The sequence below is a fragment of the Papilio machaon genome, chromosome 19, assembly GCF_912999745.1.
Source record: "Papilio machaon chromosome 19, ilPapMach1.1, whole genome shotgun sequence".
NCBI lineage: Eukaryota > Metazoa > Arthropoda > Insecta > Lepidoptera > Papilionidae > Papilio > Papilio machaon.
Window position 1 is genome coordinate 6,457,132 of NC_060004.1, and position 24,940 is coordinate 6,482,071.

The window sequence follows — 24,940 nt, forward strand, 5'->3', positions numbered from 1 at the left end:
TGTCTAAATCCTACGACCTCATTTAAATGTGTCCTTGGCACTGTATTTGACCCCAACTTCGTGTTAAGGTACATTTTTATTCAACTTAGGATCAACAAACCTGTTGCAAAAGAAATAATCTTTAAAAACGAAAATATATCGAGTGGACCAATCGCAGACCTTAATCTAAATTTATAAACAACCAAAACTTTATTTGAAATATCCAAAAAAATAAACAAAGTAGATATAGGACGAATTTATTGTTAACAAGCGAATAACGACTTCGTAATATTGAAGTACTTAAGACAAAAAACTTAAACTTAAACTTAACTTTATTAAATGCTAAACCAAATTACACTAACCGCCACATTTCTAATCAATCAAAGGAATTTAACTTGAAATATAATTTATATTCTATATAAATATTCCAAAAACCGGAAATAGAATAAATATGAAAAAGAACAATATTGACCATTTTAAAGTTTGTTTGTCGACGCGGCGCACACGCGTACCAAAGACCGGAGACCGGAGACCAGTCGTATATCTCAAAGCTATAAAAAGCTTTTTAACTTACATAATCAAATCACATCCAAAGCCGCGGCGAGCTTCGACGCACGTACGTCCTTTTTATATATTCAATTTATTTTATTAATTTTTTTTTATCATTTTAACGTTAATTTTTATGAGATAATAAATTTCAAATAATCACTAGTAATAAAATAATAATATTTTACTAGGTTTTATTTTAAGTAATCTTGTCTAATTAGGGGTGAACTCTTTAAGATTTTATAAGAAGTAGTGTAAAAAGGTTTGTTTTTTTTTTAGTTAAAAAAACCATTATTATAATTTTGTTTCTTATTAGCAAAATTATAAACCTGAAGTGTAAATAAAATAGCCTTTCTGTTAAAAATCTCATGAAATAAAAGTTTTTGATAAAAATGTGGTTTTAGAAATTACGGTGGTTAGGTTATGTGAGCGAAGTTGGAATTCAAGTTTACATGAAAAACTTATAAAAAATTCTCGGCTGGATTAAACGAGTGCATTTATTTAGTACATAAACGTAATAAATATGTCTAAATGTTACTGAGCGTAATAAAGCCTACGGTATCTTTATCCTTAAAACCTGATTGAGTTTATTTTTTATTTCGAGCAAAAGGTGGATGCACTCTTTTAATATTTGCCATTCAATGACACACTTATTGTCGAATTAAGTTCCCTTTTATGTTTGATTTAATGTTTTTACTAAAATAAAAAAAAATATTTTAATTATTTAGAAATATTCTTTCTGATTTTTTTTAATTATTGAGTTTTTTTTTCAATTTTAGTTTTTATCCCTTATTTTCTTTTTCTTGAAGCACATTTAATGCACATTTATATTCTGATTTTATTTTAATTAATTTGTTTTTGATAATACAATGTTTTTTTTTGTAAATGTACAAAATTTTTGTCGTATAATTTAACTGTTATTATTAAGTTTAAATCATTGAATGAAAATTAAAACAAAATCCAGTTGAAGGTGAGTTTTAAACGTAATTCGTTTGTGAATGCATCGGAAACTTTCATCTTACAGTTTATCGGGTAACGGTACATCAAGTTTAACTGCTATTTATTTGCATCGAAGTTTACCGTTAGATGTTTTGACATCGACTTAGTGGGCCGTAAGTTCGAATCCCGATTTATTAACAACTAGTATTTGCAGACATCGTCTGTGCAGATTTAAAAAATCTAGTAACAAATATAATCTATGTCAACCCGGGATTAGTGTAGCTTTTCAATAGTAAAAGAATTTTTCAAATCAATTCAATTGTTTCCGAGGCTATTCAATGCAAATAAACAACCAATCAAATCTTCCCTTAATTAGACATAACGTAATTTTCTAATGCCGAATTACTAACGTTACCATGGTAACTTGAACATATTACATTAACAGTTGCCTGTCTAAAGTTCTTTTCAATAATCTTGACATGTAATTATCAGCGATTTGTAACCCGCTGACATCTCTACGTTACAGTTAACTGTGCCTACGGTTCTCTTATTACAAAAATCATACACGTCCATATCTTGTTAACGGTTAATCGACGTAACCAGTTGTTTTTTTTTGTAACGGAACCGCTTCTCGAAAGAGTTTTTCATATTATCAGTTTAATGTCGGTGTGTTTTAATGTTAAAATATTACCTTTAAATTTCACTGCGGATTCGTTAATTGGTTGTTGGTTAAAAGATTTTTGGAGATGTTGTTAACTTAGGAACAGTTTATACCTGTGTTTATACAAAGTTTACAAAACGTTTATTCTACAATTTGTTCAAAACTATGTTCTACATTTATGTCAAATTTCATCGAGATATATTGAGCTGTTGTTGGTTGTGGAGATACATTTTAACAAACATACATCTAAACATTCGCATTTATAATATTAGTAAGAATAACATAGCAGATGTTTAGTTACAACTCAATCGATTGTATGCGCCTAATAACGGTCGCGAAGATCTTATTGTTATCCGGTGAAATACTTTGGTTGCAGGTAAATTTCAAGAGATGGCGCTGCACAAGGTGTTGCTATTATTAGCCGCGGCGCAATGTACATTCGCTACAAATCTCTATAGGTGTAAGTGATTTTTTTGAACTACTACTTATCTGAAACCTAAATTAAAACATAATTAAGTATTTTAATATTAAATGAGTGCCATCTATTGGTAAGTGCTCATACTACTTGCTAAAAATTTCTACCTTGTGACTTTAAAAAAAAAAACAAATAATAAAAAGAAAATTAACTATATTACTATTTTAAAATCCAGCTCCCAGACAGGCCCCGGGCAGCATATTCACAGTGGGTAACGGTGAACAATGCTTGGGATCTGACAGAAGCACGGGCGGTGTTTGTCTTTCAAGGAATCAGTGCAATACTCAAGGAGGGAAAGCTATTGGATTTTGTGGTGTATTTGCGACGTGTTGTTCACGTAAGTTTCTTTTTTTAAAATATATTTTGTTTCAAAATCTAGTTATTTTTAATTACATGTTATCTCACAAGATGGCGCTTTTTTGCAGTAAACGCTTGCGATATAAGAACAAACACGAAAGTTGCTATTTTCATCAACCCTCCACTGAATAAAGAGTCTTCTGGCTTAGAATGCTCGTACAATGTGGAGATAAACAATAACAACGTCTGTCAGATGCGAATTGACTTTGAAACTTTCAACCTTGCACCACCAACAACGGTAAGATTAACTATACGATTTAGTTTAACAATGTAGTTAGTAGATGGCGCTAAAACAAAAATGTTTCAGGTGGAGGCAGTAGAGAATGTGACGCAGCGTCCAGGCTACACCTGCAGAAATGATATCTTCCAAGTCACCAACCTACAAGCCAATTCTGACAGTATGCCCTCTCTGTGCGGTGACAATAGCGGACAACATTGTAAGTTATATAATTACATTTGTTACAAGTAACTACATTGAGTGTCATTTAATTCTTGTTGACCAATTCGACACCCCATCGAATAATCCTGTAATGCACTCTTACGGGTTTTTGCTTTTCCGTCGAATTCGGCATCTAAAGGTCCTATTACACGTTGTGATTTATTTTTATATTTTTCTTAATTTTAATTACGGAGATAAAAAGTCATTATTGAAACAGATTTTTTTATTTCCGGTATTATCATTTTTCCTTCATAGCACAGAATACGTCCGGAATACATGAATGAAAAATGTAACTATAAAAATTAGCTTTGTTTTGGTATCTGAAAGATTCTTGTACAATAATTATTGATGAAGTTACTAAAGAAATACGGTTTTTTGCTTCTCCTGAAAAATTTGATTTTTTCCTATTACGGGGTTATTCGGTGGGGGCGTCGAATTAACGTTCAATATTAAGCTTCTGCTCTTTGTTGTTTAAGGAATGACTGTTGACGATTAACGAGAAAATAGTTGAAAATTAGCCTATTCAATATATTTATTGTCTCGCAGTGTATGTGCGAGTTAACGCCTCAACCAACAGCCGGTCTATTCGCATCAACTTTAAGATTGCGGACCGCAACACGCAGCCGCACCTCCCGCAGGCTACTTGGAAGATAAAGGTTACACAGCTTGAGTGCTTCAATACCCTCGGGTAAGTACTGATTGACGTCCAAACCCAATAACAGATCTTTTAAGCCACTGAGTCACAAACTAGCCCAAATTGACCTCTAGGGTTTCCGGTCGCGGTGGTTCTAGTTCACCGAAGTGAGGAAATTTTTAAAATGTGAATCTGTGCTGTCGAGCGTTGAATTCATTGTCATTAGCTTCTAAAATACTGGTAACTTAGTTTGGGAGCTTTTCATTAAATTGTTTGAAACTAGAGTTTTGCATGTAATTTTGCAGGAAGTTCCGCGACGGCATCCTGGAGGCGATCACCTCCTCGCTGCCCTCCACCCCGCTCTCTTCCTCCGCTGACAGGGATGAGTACCTCATAGGTGACTACTTATAATAACTAGCTGTCGCCCGCGACTCCATTCGCGTGGAATCACTAAAAAAACGTAATTAGCCTATGTGTTCCTCCAGACTTTGTTATATATCTGTGCCAAATTTCATCAAGATCCATTGAGCAGTTCCGGAGAACAAACTAACAAACATCCATCTATCCATCTAAATATTCGCATTTATAATATTAGTAAGTTGTAGCTATACAGATAATCCGTACATGCATAGTTCGGTACATATTTAAATACACTTTACTCGTATTTTAAGCGTTATTGTCTATTCTAGCGCCCCCTGGCTGCCTGCAGTACTTCCCGGACAGGTCCGGTGTGATAGAATCTTTCAACTACAACCGCGGAGACGGACCCTACATTGCCAACCTCGCGTACGCCACCTGCTTCAAGCGGACACCAGATGTCTGCGGCGTTAAGTAAGTACTTATAGTACGGTTTAGTAAAGAATAGTACAGTTCCGCACAGTAGTGAGTACACTCTTTTAAAAAATTATTAGTTTTATTAGTTTGGATATTCGGGACAGACAAGTCGAAAAGGCAATTTTGTGACATTATTTAACCTGCAGACTGACAGCTGCAAACTTTGAACTGGCGTACCGCGATGAGCAGAACATGCAGGTGGACACCGATTGCCAGGTGAACCCTGTGACCCAGGGGATACCACAGTCGGAGGACTATCTCTTCATACCTGAAGCGGAGACAGTCGAGGGGCTCAGAGGGTCCAAGTTCTGTGGCACTAGTGCACAGAACCAGATCATTGCTTGTGAGTATCAGAGATTTAGTTTACAGGACTTTATTTATACCTAAGCTTAGATTAACTAGACGTGAACAACATGATGTAGAAATATAGCACTTGTCCATAATCACAAGTGATATTAATAGACGTAACATTTAAAGGTGGGTACAGACTAGTGAAACGTAACATGCAATGTGTCATGCAATTAAAGAATTCACCGTACACATTGCTGCAATGTATCATGAAAGAAACACACTTTGTAACAATTTCTCATAGTTTGGACGTCTTGTGCGCGCGAAATGTGCATTTCACGCGCACGCTACGAGCATTACAAGCCGCGCGCGGAGCGATCCGTGATTTGTCGGTTTTTCGAACGAACACAAAGGGACAAACAGACGAACGCGGGAGGTTCGTAGTAAATGCGCGTTAAGAGCGCGCTATGCGTCCACGCTTGCAGCGAACATGCAATGAAAGGCACAATTATACATTTCATGTTACATTTTTCCAGTCTGTACCCACCTTTAGTGCAACTTACCGTGCATTTCTGAAACCGAAATCTCCGTTTAAAACACATCGTTATCTCTGGTTTGTCAAATATTTTAGTCTCAGAAACCTACAATTAGTCGCTCTGCGAGTACACTTTGATGCATAAAACATATGGCATTGAACGTGTTAAATATATCCCTAAAGGACTTCAAGTTATAAATTAAATACTGACAATAAAAAATTGTTTCACGTATTAATTAGTCAAAAACTTGATCATAGAATCCAACGTAGACATTAACGTAATTCTTCATAAGAACTAAAAAACTACTTTTCCCTTCCAGCCGCTCCCCCCGGGCCGGTATACCTGCACTTCCACAGCGACAACCTGGTGACTGACGGAGTGCCGGAGTCCGGTTACAGGTTCAACTACAATGTGCTCAATAACTGTTACCTCAAGAAATAAATACTAGCAGCGGTATTCTACTAATAAAATAATCGGTATTCCACTATTTTATAATAATCAATTTATGATTCAGTATATTTTGTTATTACTTAATGAAAATTTAATTTTGTTTTATAAAAGGCATTGTTTTTTTTTTATTTTGATGCTCGTATAATTGTACGATTACGTATGATTGTACATTTCACGTACGAAATAGTAGTTTTTGGTAGAAATAATAAAATAGATAAGGGTGAGACATATTTAAAAATATTGACTGAGTATAATTAATTCTGTAATAGTTAAATTATTAATTAGTATAGTTAATAGACCAATCTTGCATTTTTTAATTATTGAATAAATAAGAAAGTAATAAAGTTTATTGATACTATTTTTATGTTTTATTTTTTAATCTATATATATAAAAGAAAGTCGTGTTAGTTACACTATTTATAACTCAAGAACGGCTGAATCGATTTGACTGAAAATTGGTGGGCAGGTAGCTTAGAACCAGGAAACGGACATAGGATAGTTTTTACCCCGTTTTCTATTTTTTATTCCGCGCGGACGGAATCGCGGGTAAAAGCTAGTTATTAATATTTTCTTCAATTGGTATAAAATAAAAGATTTTTTTGTAGTATGTAATGTTTTATTTCTACAACAACATAAAAAACCATAAATATATAATCCATAGATATATAATCTATAGAAGGACCATTTCATAAAATTGCGTCTAATCAAGATTCGACATTCTAAATGTTATCTTGTTTTATATGACAACACTAAGGGTATTTACCCTAATCAAAGACCTTCGAAGTTTTTTTTTATTTTTTGCTATTTTATGCTAAGGATTAGGTATCTATAGGTTATATATCTATAAATATGACATAAAAAAATAAAGCCTTAATACATATTCGATTAAAATGTACACAATAAATGCAGTTCGTGTTTGACCATTGACTATATTTATTCCTTAATATTTAGAGTTTTCTTTTGTCAAAAAAAATCTGACAAATTAAAAAAAAATGAACTGATTCTATCAAATTGAGACATAACTTTGATATAAGTTATCGCTTTAAATAAAAAAGTCACTGAAATCACTTTTCACTATTTCAAATGCCTCAATACGTAAAAAAAACAGTGTTATGCCTTTTTTCAGAAAGTTTTTGTAAAAAATTTTTTTGACAGTGAAAACGCACCTTTATATTTTACATTATGAAAAGAAAATTCAATATCTTAGTAATTATTATATTAATTACATTTGTTATTTATAAAAAACTATCTTCAGTCTATAAATATTTTTTTTTTCGTCATCACTTTAAGAGTTTCTTAATATTTCAGTTTTTTACGTTAATAAAATACTAATCTACTTTATATACAATTTAAAAGCTATTTTAATTATATTTTTTATGCGTCACAATTTGTGATATTATACAAGATTTTTATTCATTTTTAAAATAAAATATTAGAAAAAAAAATTGAACGGTTTTTTTTTATAATATTTGAAATTAATTTGAAACAATTTACAAACAAAAAATAGAAAATATTGAAATAACCAACATTAAAAAAATACTCCACTTCATAATTTAAGTCGACGCAATTTTAGTATGAAATTTCTAAAAATTTTTCCAGAATTATTTGACATGTAACTGTTAAATTTGAATTTTTTTCGTAATCGCTTTTTTTAAATCGTCAAAAAATGACTAATTAAAGAAAAAAACAGTGTAGATCCACGAGTGACATGAAATCATAAGACATGACATACAAATAACTATGACCTATAGAAAGGCGGGCCCCTACTGACCGTGTAGGTGGAGAGCGGGATTCCTTTACTGCCGTATATAGGTTCAGGATTGTTTTCATACTCCACGTCGTAGTAAATACCATTTTGATTCTGCAATAAAATAAAAAAAAAGATTTTTTTTCGGTCTTTTTTGAAAAAAAAATCACATTTTTTGTAGTTTTTTTTTATAAATCCAATTAAGCAATGTTAAAAAATAAATAAATTTAGAAAATATCTTTAAATGGCTTTTATTTCTTAATTTAATTTTTTTTTTTGTACAAACGAGATCTTCGATTTTTTTTCTCTAGAATGTATCGTACAGTAATTAGTTATAAGTTTTATTTTTATATTAATATACTAGTTTAGTGACATACATGCATACTCCTGGCCCGTGACTTTGGTCTCGGCACCAACAAGTCAGTACGGTCCTGTACATGACTCGAAGCTTCGGAACTTGTTGACTCCGCCATATGATTTGTATAACCTGTTAATTACGACTATTTTGTAATATAAATGGGGAAAAAATATCGTTGTCTATGATTTTTCAAAGACAACACTGGTATTTTTTTGCTCTCTTAAGTTTTGATGTTTAATAATGTTAGATTAGGTGCTCTTAAATCTAGTTCTGGAATATGGACTATAGATATAAGATGGCAAGAAAAACAAGCAATATTTTAAAGTTATGGAGGTTCAATTAAAACATAAATATTACTAAATATTAAAAAATTAAAAAATAAATATTAAAAAATACATCAAGTTGAAAAACTCAACTAATTCTGTGGAAAAAAAATTTTTTTGTTATCTAACTTTGCGTTATATTTTGTAGAACTATGAGCTGTGAAAAAACTTGTGCAAGCGCATTTGAACGAAAAAGTAACTTGAGGCTTTTTCTTTCTCCCTCCTATTACTCCCTAAATGCAATACATGTATACATTTTTTTTTAATGTCTGCGAAAAAAATTACGCTCCAAAATTTAAAAAAAAAACGAAAAATTTGAATTTAAAAAAACATAAAAAATCGTAGATGTGATAAAAAAAGTCTAATAACAGAACTAGATTTAGGGCAACAAAATGTTAACATATTTATGAATAAATTTCTTTTCAGAATTTCAGGTTAAACCTTTTAATTTGTACAAATGGTAATTTTTGGATTGAAATTTTTTTTAAAAAACATTCAAACTTTCTGCTTTTTTATTTGTATGTTTGAAAAGCAATAACAAGTTTAACATACTTTTTTACAAATTTAAAAAAATAGTGTTAAGTTTTGTTATTTTGTTTTTTACATTTATGATTAGAGACATGACAACTGTCAATTTACTATATGTTAATGTCCATGAAATATTTTTTAAATACTTGCAACACTGTTGTGCACGAATTGTCCTCGCTCAGTGAAATACCACGACCACACAGAAGACAGACGTCAAGTGGAAGTCATTCCAACTACAGTCTGATGAGTGTGGTGCCGAAGGACTCATTTTAGTCCTCTTTCTTATCCCACCCCTTTTCTTATTAGGAAAGAAGGGGATTTGATGGAAGAGGGGACGTGTAGGAAGGAGAAATATCCTCTTTCAGTGCGTTCCTTTCTCCGTTGATTGAAGGTAGGCTGGATTTGCAGATATCTATGGGCAATGGTCGCTTCGCTATTTCGGCGAATACATGTGGCCGTTTACTCATTTGCCACCTTATGATATAAAAAAATAGATATATAACTCACCATACATATTGTGATGTGAGATGGTGTTGGGTCGCGACGTGACCGTGTTCAGTGTACCCGTGTGGTGACCATGTATACCCATTCTATAATATGGATTATGGATATACAAAGATGTAATAAATGGATATATACATATTAAAACTTTAATATCAGTGTAAAATTGTTAACGAAAGAATTAAGGGGAAGTAGAATTGGCAGAAGAAAAACCTTTATAAGCGAAAAAAATATCGCGGTTCTTTGGATTCTTGCTTATTTATATAAGAAAGAGCGTCGGTGACTCAGGGGTTAAGCACTTGACTTACAATCTGTAGGTCCTGGGTTCGAATCTCGCCATGTACCAATATGTTTTTCGATTTACATATGTACATTTATTCGACTTTCTTATGTTGAAGGAAAACATCGTGATGCTGCACATATCTGAGAAGAAATTCAAAGATATGTGTGAAGTCAACCCGCACTTGGTCAGCATTGACTATGGCCTAGTCTCCCCTAACTTGGGCTGATGATGACATAAGAAAGAAAAATCCTATTCTGTACATTCTTCTGTTCGTAATAGACAAGTCTTTTGCAATTTTTTACTTTTTAGATGTCTATGGATATTGTTTTGTTCGCTATTTTACCTGGGTAGAGGTACCGGCGGTAGTGTTGGATATCCTCCGAACATGGCGGAGGAGGGACGGGTAGCCATCGTCTGTGCTGGGTCGGGCTACAAGAAATTTATTTTTAATTTATTAAAAAAAAATCATGATAATAGTTGTTTTTATTAGTGATTTTATTATTAACTAGCTTTTACCCGCGACTCCGTCCGCTCGGAATAAAAAAAATGCACACAAGATAAAAAAGTTCCTATGTCCGTCTCCTAGTTCTAAGCTACCTCCCCATCAATTTTCAGCTAAATCAGTTCGACCGATCTTGAGTTATAAATAGTGTAACTAACACGACTTTCTGACTATATATATATATATATATATATATATATATATATATTTACTAGTGGAATATAAAAAAAAGAAGTATCCTATAACATTCCCGTGTTCATCAGCTACCTTCCTGATAAAGTCCCGTCAAAATCGGACCATCCGTTCCGGAGATTACCCGGAACAGACTTATCCATGCGGACAGAGATACAGATAAAAAAAATCAAAAAAGTATATTTTTCTTTATTTAGAACGCAAATAAATTATGTGTATTAATTTTTTTTCTGATATCACATAAAGACACTCCAATTTTATTATATGTCAATGGCTCCTACGAATAAGGGCCGATGTACAAATTGACAACATTACAGTAGAGGCTTTCAAAGTTTCAACCATATAGGAAAATATACCACATAGGTCCTTTTACTTTAGCCAAAAAAAAATTACATCTGTAAATGTGTATTTGTGTTTAGTGCATGTTAACTTAAACTAAGAAGTAACTTTTAATATTAAGAAAGTAAAAATTATCAATTACGATGGCTCCTATGTATAAATAAAAAGTAACAAATTAATCATCATCAGCTCACTATAAGTCCCCACTGAGGGAAGCCTATCCCAAGTTAGGGGTGACTAGTATATAGTCAACCACGCTGGCCAAGTGCGGGTTGACTTCATACATGTACATGGCGGGATTCGAACCCAGGACCTGCAGATTGCAAGTCAAGTGCTTAATAACCCTTGAGTTACCGACGCTCCAAATTAATAATTTTTACTTTTTATGTTAAAAGTTACTTCTTAGTTTAAGTTAACATGCACTAAACACAAATACACATTTACAGATGTATATGGTATATATTCCTGTATGGTTGAAACTTTGAAAGCCTCTACTGTAAAGTTGTCAATTTGTACATTAGCCCTTATTTGTAGGAGCTATAGATTTATAGATAAATAATCTCACCGCATAATGATTCGCCTGCGCCATTGCTTCAGCAATCTGCGCCCACCGCATACGTTCCTCTATTGATACCTGAAATAAATTCCTAAGTAAATTAGAAAATGGATGGATAAAAGATGGATGTTTATTACAAAGTATCTCCAAAACAACTCAACATATCTTGATGAAATTTGATATAAATATAGAACATAGTCTGAAAAACTACATAAGCTAATTAAGTTTTTTTTTTAACTGCGTCCGGATGGAATCGCGTGTTAAAACTAGTTAATAAATAATATCTTATAACCTGATAAGGCGGTTGTCCGACAGGAGGCGTCTTTATAGTGTTTGAAGCCATGTAGTTGAAGACAGGAGAGCCCATTCCTGCTGCCTTCTGTTCCCGAGACCATTTGCGACTGAAGAATCAAATTATAATAAATTAGTCGATCCTGTGTACTGTATTCTACTAATATGTACTGTATTCTCTAAAATTTTATACAAGCAATTTGTTCTTTAGAGCATAGATGGCTCAGGGATTAGGCACTTGACTTGTAATCTGCAAGTCCTGAGTTCGAATCCCGCCATGTACCACTGATTTAAATATGTACATTTATCCAACGTTCTCACGATGAAGGAAAACATCGTGATGCTGCACATATCTGAGAAGAAATTCTATGATATGTATGAAGTCAACCCGGACTAAGTCAGCGTGGTTGACTATATCCTAGTCACCCCTAACTTAGGGTAGGCTCCCCTAAGTGGACGTCTAATGAGCTGATGATAATATCCTGTCCATAGAGTACTCACCTCCAAGATAGAAGTGCGGCTAATGTGAGAGCTATGACTAATGCAGCAGCGAGAGATGCACCAACAGCCACACCCACCACTTCTCCATCCACTTCGCATGTAGACCCGTAGTATCCAGATGTACAACTATATACATATACACATCTTAGTCATCATCATCATCATCAACCTGCCCTTATCCCTATGGAGTTTAGGCACAGTATGTACTTCTCCATACATCTCTATCAGCTGTCATATCTGAATTTACCCCTTCTTTCGCATATCCTCTTTCCATCCATACTTTCTTTGGTCTTCCTCTACCTTTATAGCCATCCACATTCAATCTCATTACTTTTTTGTTTAACTTTACATTTTGTTTCTTGTCAGGAACATAGATAGCACAGAGAAAGAGAGAGAGGAGGAAGTTGGCATAGATTAAATATAAAGGCGCCACATTCATAGACTATATAATACTTTAGCAGTACGATTAAGTGGAAGTATCACTATACCACAGGTGTACAAAAACACTTTATGTTATATACTAAGTACAAAGTTCTTTGTGGATTCTAGTCTAGAACGACTTATGACTAACGCATTATGACTTTCACGCAGAAATTTCAAAAGCAAGTAATTTTTTTCATGATAATCTTATTAAAATTATAAATGCGAATGTTTTGATGGATTGATGGATGGATGTTTGGAAGTATCTCCATAACGGCTAAACTGGTTTCGATGAAATTTAGCATAAATGTAGATAGTCTGGAAGAACACATATATTTTTTTTTAGATTCCGCGCTGACGGAGTTGCAGGCGACAACTAGTTGTAAGATAAAGTGAAATAAATGTAGCTAATGTGATAAAAAATTTGGTATTTTCGAGTTTTAATGAGTTATGTATGAGAAAATTGTATATTATATACCTGCAGTAAGGTTGTCCGTTAGCGTATCTGCAGACACCGCGGTCGCTGCAGTGTGAGGCGGAGCAGGCGCGGCACTCGCGACCAGCTCGCGGTGAACCCTCCGCCGCGTCCAGAGTTGTGTCCGGACATACACATCTATGAATGAATGAATGAATGATTAAATGACTGAATGACTGAACAAATGAATGAAAGATTGAATGACTGAAAGAATTATTGAATGACAGAATGAATTATAAAATGACTGAATGAATGATTGAATGACAGAATGAATGAATGATTAAATGAATGAATGAATGATTAAATGACTGAATGATTGAATATAAGAAAGATGAAATGAATGTTCCAAGGTGGTAATTCGAGTAATTGAGAGAGGGGAGGTAAAGAAAGAATCCCATTTCTATGCGCCCCCTTCTCTGTCAAATTCATTTACCTTCCTTTCTTTATAACAAAAGGGTGGAAAGGAAAAGATGACTATAAGAATGAATGATTGGTTGAATTAATGAATAAAAATTTTTCGTAAGTTTTATAGTATGACGTACTTGAAAGCTCCCCATGTGTTGGTGCAGGAGGCGAGCTGGTGACAGTCGTTGAGATCAGATGATGCACACTCGTCTACATCTAGAAAAAGTTAACCTAATATTTAAAAATTGAATTTTTGAACAAAAAAAAAACAGAAAATTGTGCTTTCCGTCTTTTTACCTTACAACTAATAAACTAACTCTCCAACTATTTAATCAGAGCGTCGGTGGCTCAGGGGCTAAGCACTTGACTTGCAATCTGCAGGTCCTTGGTTCGAATCCAACCATGTACCAATGTGTTTTTTTATTTACAATTATCCGAAATTCTTACAATGAAGGAAAACATCGTGATGCTGCACATATCGGAGAAGAAATTTAATGATATATGTGAAGTCAACCCGCACTGAGACAGTGTGGTTGACTATGGCCTAGTTATAGGTTTTTTTTTCTGTACTAACGAAGTCGCGTGCAGCCGCTAGTGACAGACATTACCTGCAAGTGGCAATACGCTGCCAGCTGGACTGTCAACCCAAAGAGCTGAAGCACCCACATTGTTAGACCGACGTCGGATAACACCCAACAAGTGTTTCTGTATATCTGTAGCGACAGCTGAACGAAGTGTCTCCGCTGTTTCTTGCATCTGTTTGTATTAATACAAATTACTAAAGACCAATAAACCAGTTTTTTTTCGGACAGAACCGAATGCGACAACTAGTTAAACTTACCAAAACAGTATAGTTAACGAATACACCCTGATTGAGGGGATCACCATGATGTATTGAATTAACAGAACCGCTAACAAAGTCATCAGAAAAAGGAGTCATAGAAAATGCTGAGTCGATCTAAAAAAAAAAATTATCCATAGAAAAAAATTACAAAAAAGTATCAATTAAAGAGAGAAGAAAAATAGTTTTTGGCTTATGGGAAATGGTTCAGCTAAAGCTGTCTCAAGCTTGTTCAGTCTTCCTGTAATTACTTTAAAAAGGTGGAGGTAATTTAGTACAAGAGCTATTGAGAGAAAAACACAATATTTTTAAATCACAACACAAAAAAATTACTATAGAACAAATATTTAATATTATTTGTTTTATTTTTAAAAATTTGGCAAACGAGCAAACGGCCACATGAATTCGCCGAAATGGCGAAGCGACCGCTGTCCATAGAAATTCGCAATTGCAGATTGTTGCCTACCCTCAATCGACGAAGGAGGAGACGCACAAAAAGAGAATATTTAACCTTCCTATGCATCTCCTCCATCAAATCCACCTCCCCTTCCCCATCCTTTCCTTATAAGAAAAAGGGGTGGGAAAGGAAAGAGGACTAAAATGAGTCCTCCAGTACCACACTCATCAGACTGTACTTGGAATCACTTCCACTTGAGGTCTGTCTTCTGTGTGGTCGTGGTATTTCACTGAGCGAGGACAATTCGTGTAACTGATGTTGTTGCTGACGTCTACCATTGTTAAACACCTAGTGGTTTTGGTGGTGTTATACAAGTATTTTGACAAATGAAAACCCATACAACTTTGTATATCTGATTAAATAACTTACAGCTCTAACCGCTTCATAGCTTAGTTGTTGGTACGGTTCTGAATCTTTGTCTGCCAATTTACTATCCCAAGCAACCTGAAATAAATAAAGTCAAATGGAATAATTCATTTACATCATACTAATATTATAAATGCGAATGTCTGAATGGATGTATGGATAGATGTTTGTTAGAAGGTAACTCCAGAACGTCTGCAGGAAATTCGCTGAAATTTTACATAAGCTACTAAATTTAGTAAATGTAAATGTTCAAGATATTGCTAGATTTGTATAATTCTAATTACCTTTCTATCATAAAGTCTGTCTACCCTTAAATTGAGCAACAAGGAGACAACACGCCGGCAAGGGTCTCTGTGTGTACGCCGAGCGTACCCAGGTCTGCATTGACAACTAGAAATACCTAAAATACAAATTCATTAACTTAATCTAGGGCTACAGCTAAATATTTATATTTGTAAAAATGGTTATTGTGAGAAAACTATAAAAGATAGATATATGCTATTGCGGACTTTTATTTAGCACATTTAAAGAGCTACAATTCGCCATACATCATTTTTATGTAGGTCCTATAGTTTAGCCTACGTAAGCGCTGAAAGCAAAAATGTCCCTAATTTTCGCAACAAATTTTGAAGCTATATTCATAATCTACTAGTCTTCTAGTTATTTAAAAAAAAAAAAAAAATGGGACCCATCTGCAAGCACCTCCTTTCGATTAAAGTATTTTTTATTCGCAGTAACACACATAAAAAAAATACAGTCGAATTGATAACCTTCTTCTTTTTGAAGTCGGCTAAAAATTAACAGTAGTAATATTTTTGACATACCTAATTCAGTCCTGCACTTCTCATTCTGAGCCTGATCACACGTTGAGTCGTCACCAACTATACACGTGTCTATCCTATTCACGAGAAATATTAAAATGCATTTAATAAGTAGACTAGAATTGCCTTTTTCAGATCAATTAAGAATGTTAGAAAGTAAAAACTTATATCTTTAAGATGTTATGTAATTAGAGAGGTGACGGTGTACATTTAAATATAATGACGTCATTGAATGAAAAGCAGAAATAATTTAAAGTCATGATATTAAGTTTCCAACTTACGAGGAAACTAGTTTTTAACTTCTCACCAGTCTGTATGACTTCACCATTACGTATGTTTGTATGTATGTATGTTTTTAAATGTTATAAAGCTTTAATAATATACAGTAATAATAATAATTTAACTTAATTTTGAATGTAAAAGGGGTATTAGTACCTACAGATGTGGTATACTAACCTCACAGTGGGTTGTGGTCTGCGGTATGTCTGAGGGCGGGTATGCGGGGCGTGTGGGGGATGCGGGGGATGAGCGGGGTGCGGCGGAGTGCGGCGCGGTGGGACCGGAGGTACATCGTCGGCGGGAATGGCCACTCCGGTGCCGATTGCAGCTCCCAGTGCTGGTTGCGGCAACTGTGGTGGTGGTGCTACAAAGAAGTTAAACTATTAGACGTGAGAAGGTGAAGTCTGAAAACGACAATAAATAAAATACCGTTATTTTCTAAAAAAAAAATCCAATTCTTCTCCTGGCTTATTTTTCTTTGATCAATTGTTCAATTGCATCCCTATTAAAGAATTCAATAGCACACAAACACTAAAGGAAGAGAGAATTAATAATGAAAATTATCACCTAATAACTCACGTGTATGATGTGGTCCAGCCTGAACATTGGTAGGCTGTATACTGGCTGTGCTGGAATCAAACAAGTTGAGGTACGTCCGCTTGCCGTCGATTGACACGAAGCCTTGGGACCCGGCAGCGGAGACAATTATGTCATCAGGATCATTTGCTGCAGCGTGTACGTTCTGAATGTGAACTGGAAAATAGTCTTTGAGTTTTTAGTTTAATGGGCAGTAGGTCCCTTTGGCTGTTCTTTATTGATCCACTTTAAATTAAACATGATAATGAAAATACGACGAACAAATTGAATGGCAAATGAATGGTCGCATCAGCTATATATGAGAAGCAATTGTGAACATATCCGCGAGTTTTCATAGATAAAGAGTTTCAAATATAATGAAAGTGATAACAATATAAAAATTAATTCGGTCTATAAAAGAAATCTTACCAGACGCGCCTCCTTTCTCGCCCGGGCCTTGTATAGCAGAGACTGTAACATCGAAAATTTCTCCGTATCCCGGTAGCTGGGGCTCTTGTGCTGTGATCACGGAAGCTTCTGGTCTATACCGGGAGCCGTGTGGCTTGAAATCTGGGTCATCCAGCACTATACCAGGTCTAGGCCGGTAAGGATGGTACGGTATACCTTGTGAAGCTGAAAGAGGATTTAACGAAATACTCAAGGTAAAAAGCAGTGCCTACATTTTTAAAACTCCAATTATTTCTATATTGCTTAAGAAAAATAACCTTTCCTAACTCTAGTTTTACTACTCATTTTGACATCGAATTTATTAACTGTTGTATTAAGTCGATAACGATCTGAATAAAGCAGTAACCAGCAACTTTTTGACCCGATAATCTAGGTCCAAATACTCCGACCATCATTTATTAAATGTTATATTCAAATAGCAATTTTACTTACTCGGCAGCGGTTGTGAATTGATGGAGGATGATGTGATGTCTTCATTAACACTGGGTTGCACAACTGCAGGAACATGACTTGCGAGCCCTTCTGTAGGTGTGGGTGAAAGTAAGGAGCTGGTTGTTGAACTAATGTCCGATATAGATGATTGTATAAAATGCTCCGCTGTTGTTTGATTCTTCGAAACTCTGATTGGTTTTTCTTCTATGACTTTTTGTTTGTCTTTGGTTTGATTATCCTTTTCACTATTAAGTTGTGAATCTTTTTTCTTATCCTTTTCTGATTTGTTAATAATTGGTTTCTGCGTTGTGGGCTTCACTGAGGTTGTACGGAATTTATCTTTCGGTGGTTGTGTGGGAGGTTGCGTTGGTGGGGGTTTTGTGGGTGGTGGTTTTGTTGGTGGTTTTGTTGGTGGTTGCGTTGGAGGTTGTGTTGGTGGTTCAGTAGGGGGCTCAGTTTGTTTTTCGGTCGTTGTCGTTGTTTTCTCGGTCGGTTTCTCAGTTGTTGTCGTTGTTGATGTTGTAGTAGTTGTTGGTTCAGTTGTTGTTGTGGTTGTTGTTGTTGTTGTTGTTGTTGAAGTAGTAGTTGTGGTAGTAGAAGTTGTCGTGTCCGCTGAGGAAAATTGAATTTCTTCATCAACTTCTGGTGTATTTGTTTCTGATACGTTTTGAGAAATTGTTTCCTTATCTTCGTGGTGTATATTGTTTTCTAAATGCCCACTTCCATTTTCGTTTACTACTTCTTCAGGATCACCATAATCTAAGTTAGGGATATCAATCGGTGGAGGAGGTGGAGTAGGTTTGTATATTTGCATGCTAGGGTTCGGTCTCCTGTGGGGTGGCCATGGCCGAGGTCTCAGCCAAGGAGGCGACGGTCGACGAAACCCTGGTCGATGAGAAGTCATTGGTGGAACAATTTGCTCTGGTAAATTGACACCATGATATGGCGGGCGATCGAAAGGGTAGGGAGGAGGAGTTGGATGGAATGCGAATGCTGGAGGTGATACGTTTTGGTCGAGATCTGGTAGTGGGGGAACGTCCGATATTTTAGGCGGCCCACGATTGTTTATTCTCGAAGCCATCGGTCGTCCCGGTCTGCCATTTAAGAGCTGGGTATTCGCTTGAACGTTAACATTTCCGTTTAATAATTTAACTATTCCCGTTATTATATTTTGAATCTCTGAATTTTGTCGGCCTTGTTCTCTATGGGTAGCTGTTGCAAATATCGGTTGCACTGCAGACGGCCGTACTTTGGGCCCCGTAGGAGCGAGTGCGCGCCCCTTCGGGACCCTTTTGGCTTCCCCCGGAAACTTAAAATTAAGTTTATCACCATATCCTTCTGAGGATACGAACATTTCCTCACCTTGATCGTGTAAAAATACTAGAGTTTTCGTTGGTGTAATTTCATAGTACTTTCTCTTATTATGAAGTTCTAACTCGTTGTCGATTTCGTTGTGATTCGATGTGGGTATTTCTTCAATATTAATAGACCTCGATTCTCTGTCATTTGGATCCGCGGATCTCGCTACTATAAAATGATTATCTACTTCTTCTTCTCCATCCACAACTTTTTCTAGTTCTGAATCTAGTTCTACATCAAATTTGGCACTAGGTTCTATCCTAAAAGCTAAGTTTTCTGTGTTTGTTGTTTGTAATACATCGTCTAGATTTAATTTTTCGTTGATTTCAGACTTTGGTGATAGTTGTGATATTGTGTATATTTGTTCATAACCTGAAACAAATGAATCATATAAATAGATTTACAATCAAATCATGAAAACCTTCTTCTAAAAATATTGAACCTAAACCAAATACTAAGTAATTATTATGTAAAAGACTATCTTCCTCAATAAAATAAGCGAATCTACTCAAGTCTAGAAACAATTTACAAATATATTCATATATACAATACTAAATAAATTCATAAAGAGAATCCGTTTATTCTACTGTTGCGACTAAAATTCTCAAGAAAATTACTGTTCCAATGCCAACCATGTCTGGTTCCGGTGCAGTTAACTGAACACAAGCTATTACTAATACTTGCAGCTCGTTCCACGAAGCTAACAGAGTTAGCAGACAGAATGCGAGTTCCGTGTGACATAATTTGACGTGTGACATAATGTCAGACAAGTGTACGGTACTGTAAAGGGAACAATAGGACCGCTGTACGTAACAGAACACATTGCGACTGATAATAAAATTACTTGTCACCAGCACATACGAGCAGTTAGCTGAACTGCGGGTTATTATATTATTATTATTTAAACTATTTTTAAATGTCTGTCATTTCATTTTCTTGTCATTTCTGTGCAATTGACAAACCTAGATATAGTTTGTTCGTGCCGAAGGCCATAATTTTAGTCCCTTTCCTCTTATTACCCTTTTCTTATAAGAAGGGATGGGAAAGGTAGGTGGATTTCTCAAAGGGTCGCTTCGCTATCATGGCAAATTCAAGTGTCAGCTTGCTCGTTTACCACCTTTTGCTATAAAAAAACTAAATATAAACCTACATTTTCTTAACTTAGATTGTCAATTTATCATAGTAGACAAATCAATCAGAGTTTTTCATCAAAGTTAACAATTAAATTTCATTACCACCTACAGCTGGGTACCAAAACGTACGTAATTTGAAGTAACAAAAAAGTTCAAGTCATCATGTACACCCGTCGACCAAGTAGCGTCTCCATCCCTAGAGTATACTGTTTAAAAGCGGCGTATACTGGTGGCGATACCGTACGTACTGTTTCTCCGTCACGCTCGAGCGACGTTAAGTATCAGAAGATGGAGGTTTCTATTCCAACGTGTGTATAAAGAGAAATGCCGAAATACTCGCGCCGGTGAAGATTCAAGTCATCTTGAGTAATAGCTGTATTATTAATAAGTTTATAGCAAGAATATAAGTACCAACAGCATTAAAGATATGCTAGGCTAGTGCATTGCATAATTTTGTTTTTTGTTAATCAATTTTATAATTGTGATAACACAACAGATTATAAATGTAACACTTTAAATGCTTCAAAGTATATTTTACTCAAAATTTGGTAATAAAGTAGTCTCTACTCGATTTTATTAATAACTGAATCACGTCTAACCTGTTATAGATTTTACGCATATCCAAAAAAATCCCTTCTCCCTATACACCAATATTTTCGTCGCGATCACGACAAATATATTGTTGTTGCATAAAGGGAAATCGTAATCTTACTTATAAATGCGAATGTTTAGATGGATGGATATACGTTTATTAGAAGATATCTTCGGAATGGCTCAACAGATCTTGATGAAATTTAGCATAAATGTAGAACATATCTGGAAGAAGCTAGCTAAGCTTTTTTTTAATTCCGCGCCGACGAAGTCGCGAATATAATTAAAGTTAGAACATACAATGTCTTATGTATAATACAAAATTAAAACAGTATGGAAATGTGAACAACCAGTTTGTGCCCTATATGGTGAAAGTCGTGTTTCGGTAGTTTTAAAAACTTTCTGTACTAAAAAACCTATTATGTAAGTTACGATCATAATATAATGTTTATTATAATTATTGCTAGCTTACAACTCTATGTTACATAACAATTGTTTTTCCGAGAAGCAATCTGACTAATATTATAAATGCGAATGTTTAGATGGATGGATGTTTGTTAGGAGGTATCTTCGGAACGGCTTAACGGATATCGATGAAATTTGACACAATTTGACACACAAAGTCTGGAAGAACACATAGGGTACTAATCAAGTTTTACCGCTGAAATCAGAATGTACGTTCTTCTCTTTGTCGGAAAACTAACACCACAATATATATCAATATAACTGTAATAGCAGTGGAGTTCTACGTTAAGAACACAGTTATAACATATTTAAAAGATGACCTTTCAAAAATCCAGTCACAATCAAGTTTACAAGACCTACTTTAGTTTTATCGTAAGTTTGAAAACTAGTTGTGTTTACTGCTCCTAAATTGTCAAATATTTTATAGACACCTGTTCAGTTGATTGCTGTGATCTGATCTGACCACATTCTGTAGAATAACGTGGTCTTGTGATAAACATACTATATTGAGGTTAAAGTTTTATTAAGTATATTCCAAGTACTTGAATATTCAGATGCGTATACGCACGTCTCCCAGTGTATAAATTAACATATAGAAAAAAATAAATTAACCTGCTGGGAGATTAGAATTGCTATAAAATTACCTGAACTTGCTATGATTGGAAATAGGCTAAGATAATAGGCAAGTAATTACCCTGGATCAATCTAGTTAGTCTAGTGTATTCCACAACCTTATTTCATTGTACAAACAATGAGCTTTGTCTATTAATAAATGATAGATGCAAAGGATAAAGGAATCGGCACAAAAGGGTTATACTCAGTATCAATTGTTATAAATCGTGAATGCTGTTTGTCATATCTTGAGTTGACGGCCGTTATTCCTTTATAGGTTTTCTATTATCTCTGAATCAATTGTCATTAATAATGATGTTATACTGATTCTATAAATGCGAATGTTTAGATGGATGGATGTTTGAATCTCAATGGATCTCGATGAAATTTAGAATACATGTAGAACATGGTCTGGAAGAACATTTAAGCTACTTAATAAGTTTTTTTTTATTCCGCGTGGACGGAGTCGCGGGCGAAAGTTAGTTGTACATATAGCATGACTGTACGACCCCCTTCCAAATAAAAACAGCTGAATATTGTAAATAAAAAGTTTTCAAACACGGCTTTTTCAGTATTTCATATTTTTTATCAGAGATTTTGTTAATGTGGAAATTATTAGACTAGGGCTAACTTCAGTGTCAGTTGTAATACATATTGACACCTTTTACATTATTTTTGACAAAACCGAGACAACGATATGTATTGATACGATCATCACTACAGACGAAACCAACTGTTAGATTGAGGCGAGTACTGGATATTATTATTTATTATTTATTTATTTATAATACAGTGTTAATCTTGGATATAGAACTATGGCCCACAAACTTATTTTAAATAATTTGAATGTAGGATCAAAAAATTTTTTAATTTTAAATTAATATAAAATAAAAGTAAATAAGTTAATTTAAATTAAAATAAATTAAATGAGTAATGAGAAAAGAAATATTATGGTAATGAATGTAATAAATATTTTTTGAGCTTATATCTATTTCCAATCGTAAGCATAGTTAAACGATGAGCATAGTCAAACCATCATGTTTTTGAGACTCAGTTATTTTTAACACCGTTTTAAGTTTGTTGTGGATTTATACAGCTGAGCAGACAACTGCAATAAGTTGATTGGAAATTGTCTAGGCTAACGACCTAACTTAGCTGGAAAGCTAAACATTATGCGTTGAGACTTTCTACATTGATTTTATTACGAAATGCAATTTACATGATCTCAGAGACCGGGGAAAGTGTAAGTCACCGGTTCAATAATATTTACTAAATAATCTTAATTTTACTCTTACTAATATAAATGCGAAAGTTTAGATGGATGTTTGTTAGAAGGTATTCCCGGTCTGGCTCAACGGATCTTTATAAATTTGAACATAGTGTGAAAGAACACATAAGTTACTTATTAAGCTTTTTTAATTCCTCGCCGACGGATTCGCGGGCGACTGCTAGTATTGTAATATACCAAATGTATATTATCCAACGTTCTTACGATGAAGGAAAACATAGTGTTGCAACCCACACATATTAGCGAAGAAATTTAAGGATATGTGTCAATCAACCCGCGTTGGGCCAACTCAATCAATAGTGTTCCCAGAACTGGGCGACGAGTCATAATAATCAATTGAATAAATAAACAAATTTCTCCCAATAAAGTTCCTGTGGTCTAGAAAAATGAATAATTTCGAAATATATTTTTGTGTTATATAAAAACTATTTTGAAGTTTGTAATTGTTTTTTTAAAACGCCATTAAATGATAACGAAAGAAACGTGATCGAAGTTTTTAAATTCATTCTTAACTCACGTCGCACCGGCTATTGAGGACAATGACCTCATAAAAAGCTTCTAAAATGGCTGCCAATTATATCTACACCGAAAACGTTAAGTTATTGAGGGCTGTGGGTGACTAAGATATTTTGAAAATGCCTATTTCTTATAACTTTATAAAGGTAAGTACAACATGAGCCATACGAAATATTTTTATTAAATTGAAGATGTACACTGTACAATACACAGTATCTATAAGATGAGTAGATCAGTAGCTCAATTGCTCAAGATGTCATTTGTCTGTCATGCCTCTCAATTTCATTGAATAATTGCAGTATCTGTGCTCTTTAATATCGAAAAAAAAAACATATTTCGTGAACGTGATGTAATTGCTTACCAATAAATAATTTTTTAAATGATTGTCTATCTTTCTTTCTGTCCCCTAATCCGCGTTTTTTTCCGGGTAATCTCCGAAACTGGAACGATTTTGTTGGGACTTTAACAGGAAGGTAGCTGATGAATGCAGGCATTTTATAGGCTACTTTCTTCCGGAGTCACGAAGTCGCGGGCGACGGCTATTACATAATATTATGTAACAATATGTGAGAAAGGGTTTTTTTGGGTGATTCGGGAGTGGAAGCCTACGTTAATTTACTTCTATTGTGTCTTGTAACTTAAATTACTTTAAAGAGAGTAGTTATGCGCTTCAAATGTTATTATATGGTTGATGGTTTGCTTATAACTTACTTAAGTCATGATTGCGTTGGGACTGTTATCGAAAGTGTATGGTAACTGTTAACCGATGGCTACGGACAGGTCTAGGCGCGGCTGTTAGCTATTTGGGTTCCTCCGTTATTTTAAATACGATACTATTGGATACTTAGGTTTCCATTTATTAAAAGAAATACTGTTTGTTTAACGTCCAAAGTCTCTTTAAGAACTATTATTGAAATGTATAAAAGAAAGTCGTGTTAGTTACACTATTTATAACTCAATATCGGTCGAACTAATTTAGCTGAAAATTGATGGGGAGGTAGCTTAGAACTAGGAGACGGACATAGGAACTTTTTTATCTTGTGTGCATTTTTTTTATTCCGCGCGGACGGAGTCGCGGGTAAAAGCTAGTATTTTTTATAAAATTAGAGTTGCTCTATCTAATAACGAGGAAAAAATCATTGCTAACAAACCATTTTTTTTAATTAATTTTTGTTTG

General features: G+C 34.5%; 2 protein-coding genes across 2 annotated transcripts in view; one reads left to right on the top strand and one right to left on the bottom strand.

Annotated features, from left to right (window-relative positions):
- The first annotated feature begins 500 nt into the window (after positions 1–500).
- Positions 501–6,183, top strand: LOC106709520. Its single transcript, XM_014501342.2, has 10 exons — positions 501–595; positions 2,502–2,585; positions 2,776–2,937; positions 3,026–3,195; positions 3,265–3,394; positions 3,943–4,084; positions 4,336–4,427; positions 4,720–4,861; positions 5,011–5,207; positions 6,008–6,183. Exons 2-10 carry the CDS (start codon positions 2,516–2,518, stop codon positions 6,127–6,129), a joined length of 1,227 nt encoding a protein of 408 aa, XP_014356828.2. The 5' UTR covers positions 501–595; positions 2,502–2,515; the 3' UTR covers positions 6,130–6,183.
- A 1,646-nt stretch (positions 6,184–7,829) lies between these two features.
- LOC106709528 overlaps positions 7,830–24,940 on the bottom strand; it is a 28,132-nt gene continuing 11,021 nt past the window's right edge. Inside the window, exons 3-20 of the mRNA XM_045682355.1 lie at positions 17,800–19,530; positions 17,329–17,532; positions 16,891–17,076; positions 16,501–16,687; positions 16,048–16,121; positions 15,508–15,623; positions 15,227–15,301; positions 14,401–14,517; positions 14,168–14,315; positions 13,697–13,775; positions 13,158–13,292; positions 12,260–12,385; positions 11,760–11,868; positions 11,477–11,545; positions 10,222–10,307; positions 9,602–9,684; positions 8,263–8,372; positions 7,830–7,999 (exon numbers count right to left, since the gene is read on the bottom strand). Of these exons, the coding sequence (XP_045538311.1) occupies positions 7,877–7,999; positions 8,263–8,372; positions 9,602–9,684; positions 10,222–10,307; positions 11,477–11,545; positions 11,760–11,868; positions 12,260–12,385; positions 13,158–13,292; positions 13,697–13,775; positions 14,168–14,315; positions 14,401–14,517; positions 15,227–15,301; positions 15,508–15,623; positions 16,048–16,121; positions 16,501–16,687; positions 16,891–17,076; positions 17,329–17,532; positions 17,800–19,530 (3,758 nt within the window). The 3' untranslated portion in view covers positions 7,830–7,876. The remainder of the gene's footprint in view (positions 8,000–8,262; positions 8,373–9,601; positions 9,685–10,221; positions 10,308–11,476; positions 11,546–11,759; positions 11,869–12,259; positions 12,386–13,157; positions 13,293–13,696; positions 13,776–14,167; positions 14,316–14,400; positions 14,518–15,226; positions 15,302–15,507; positions 15,624–16,047; positions 16,122–16,500; positions 16,688–16,890; positions 17,077–17,328; positions 17,533–17,799; positions 19,531–24,940) is intronic.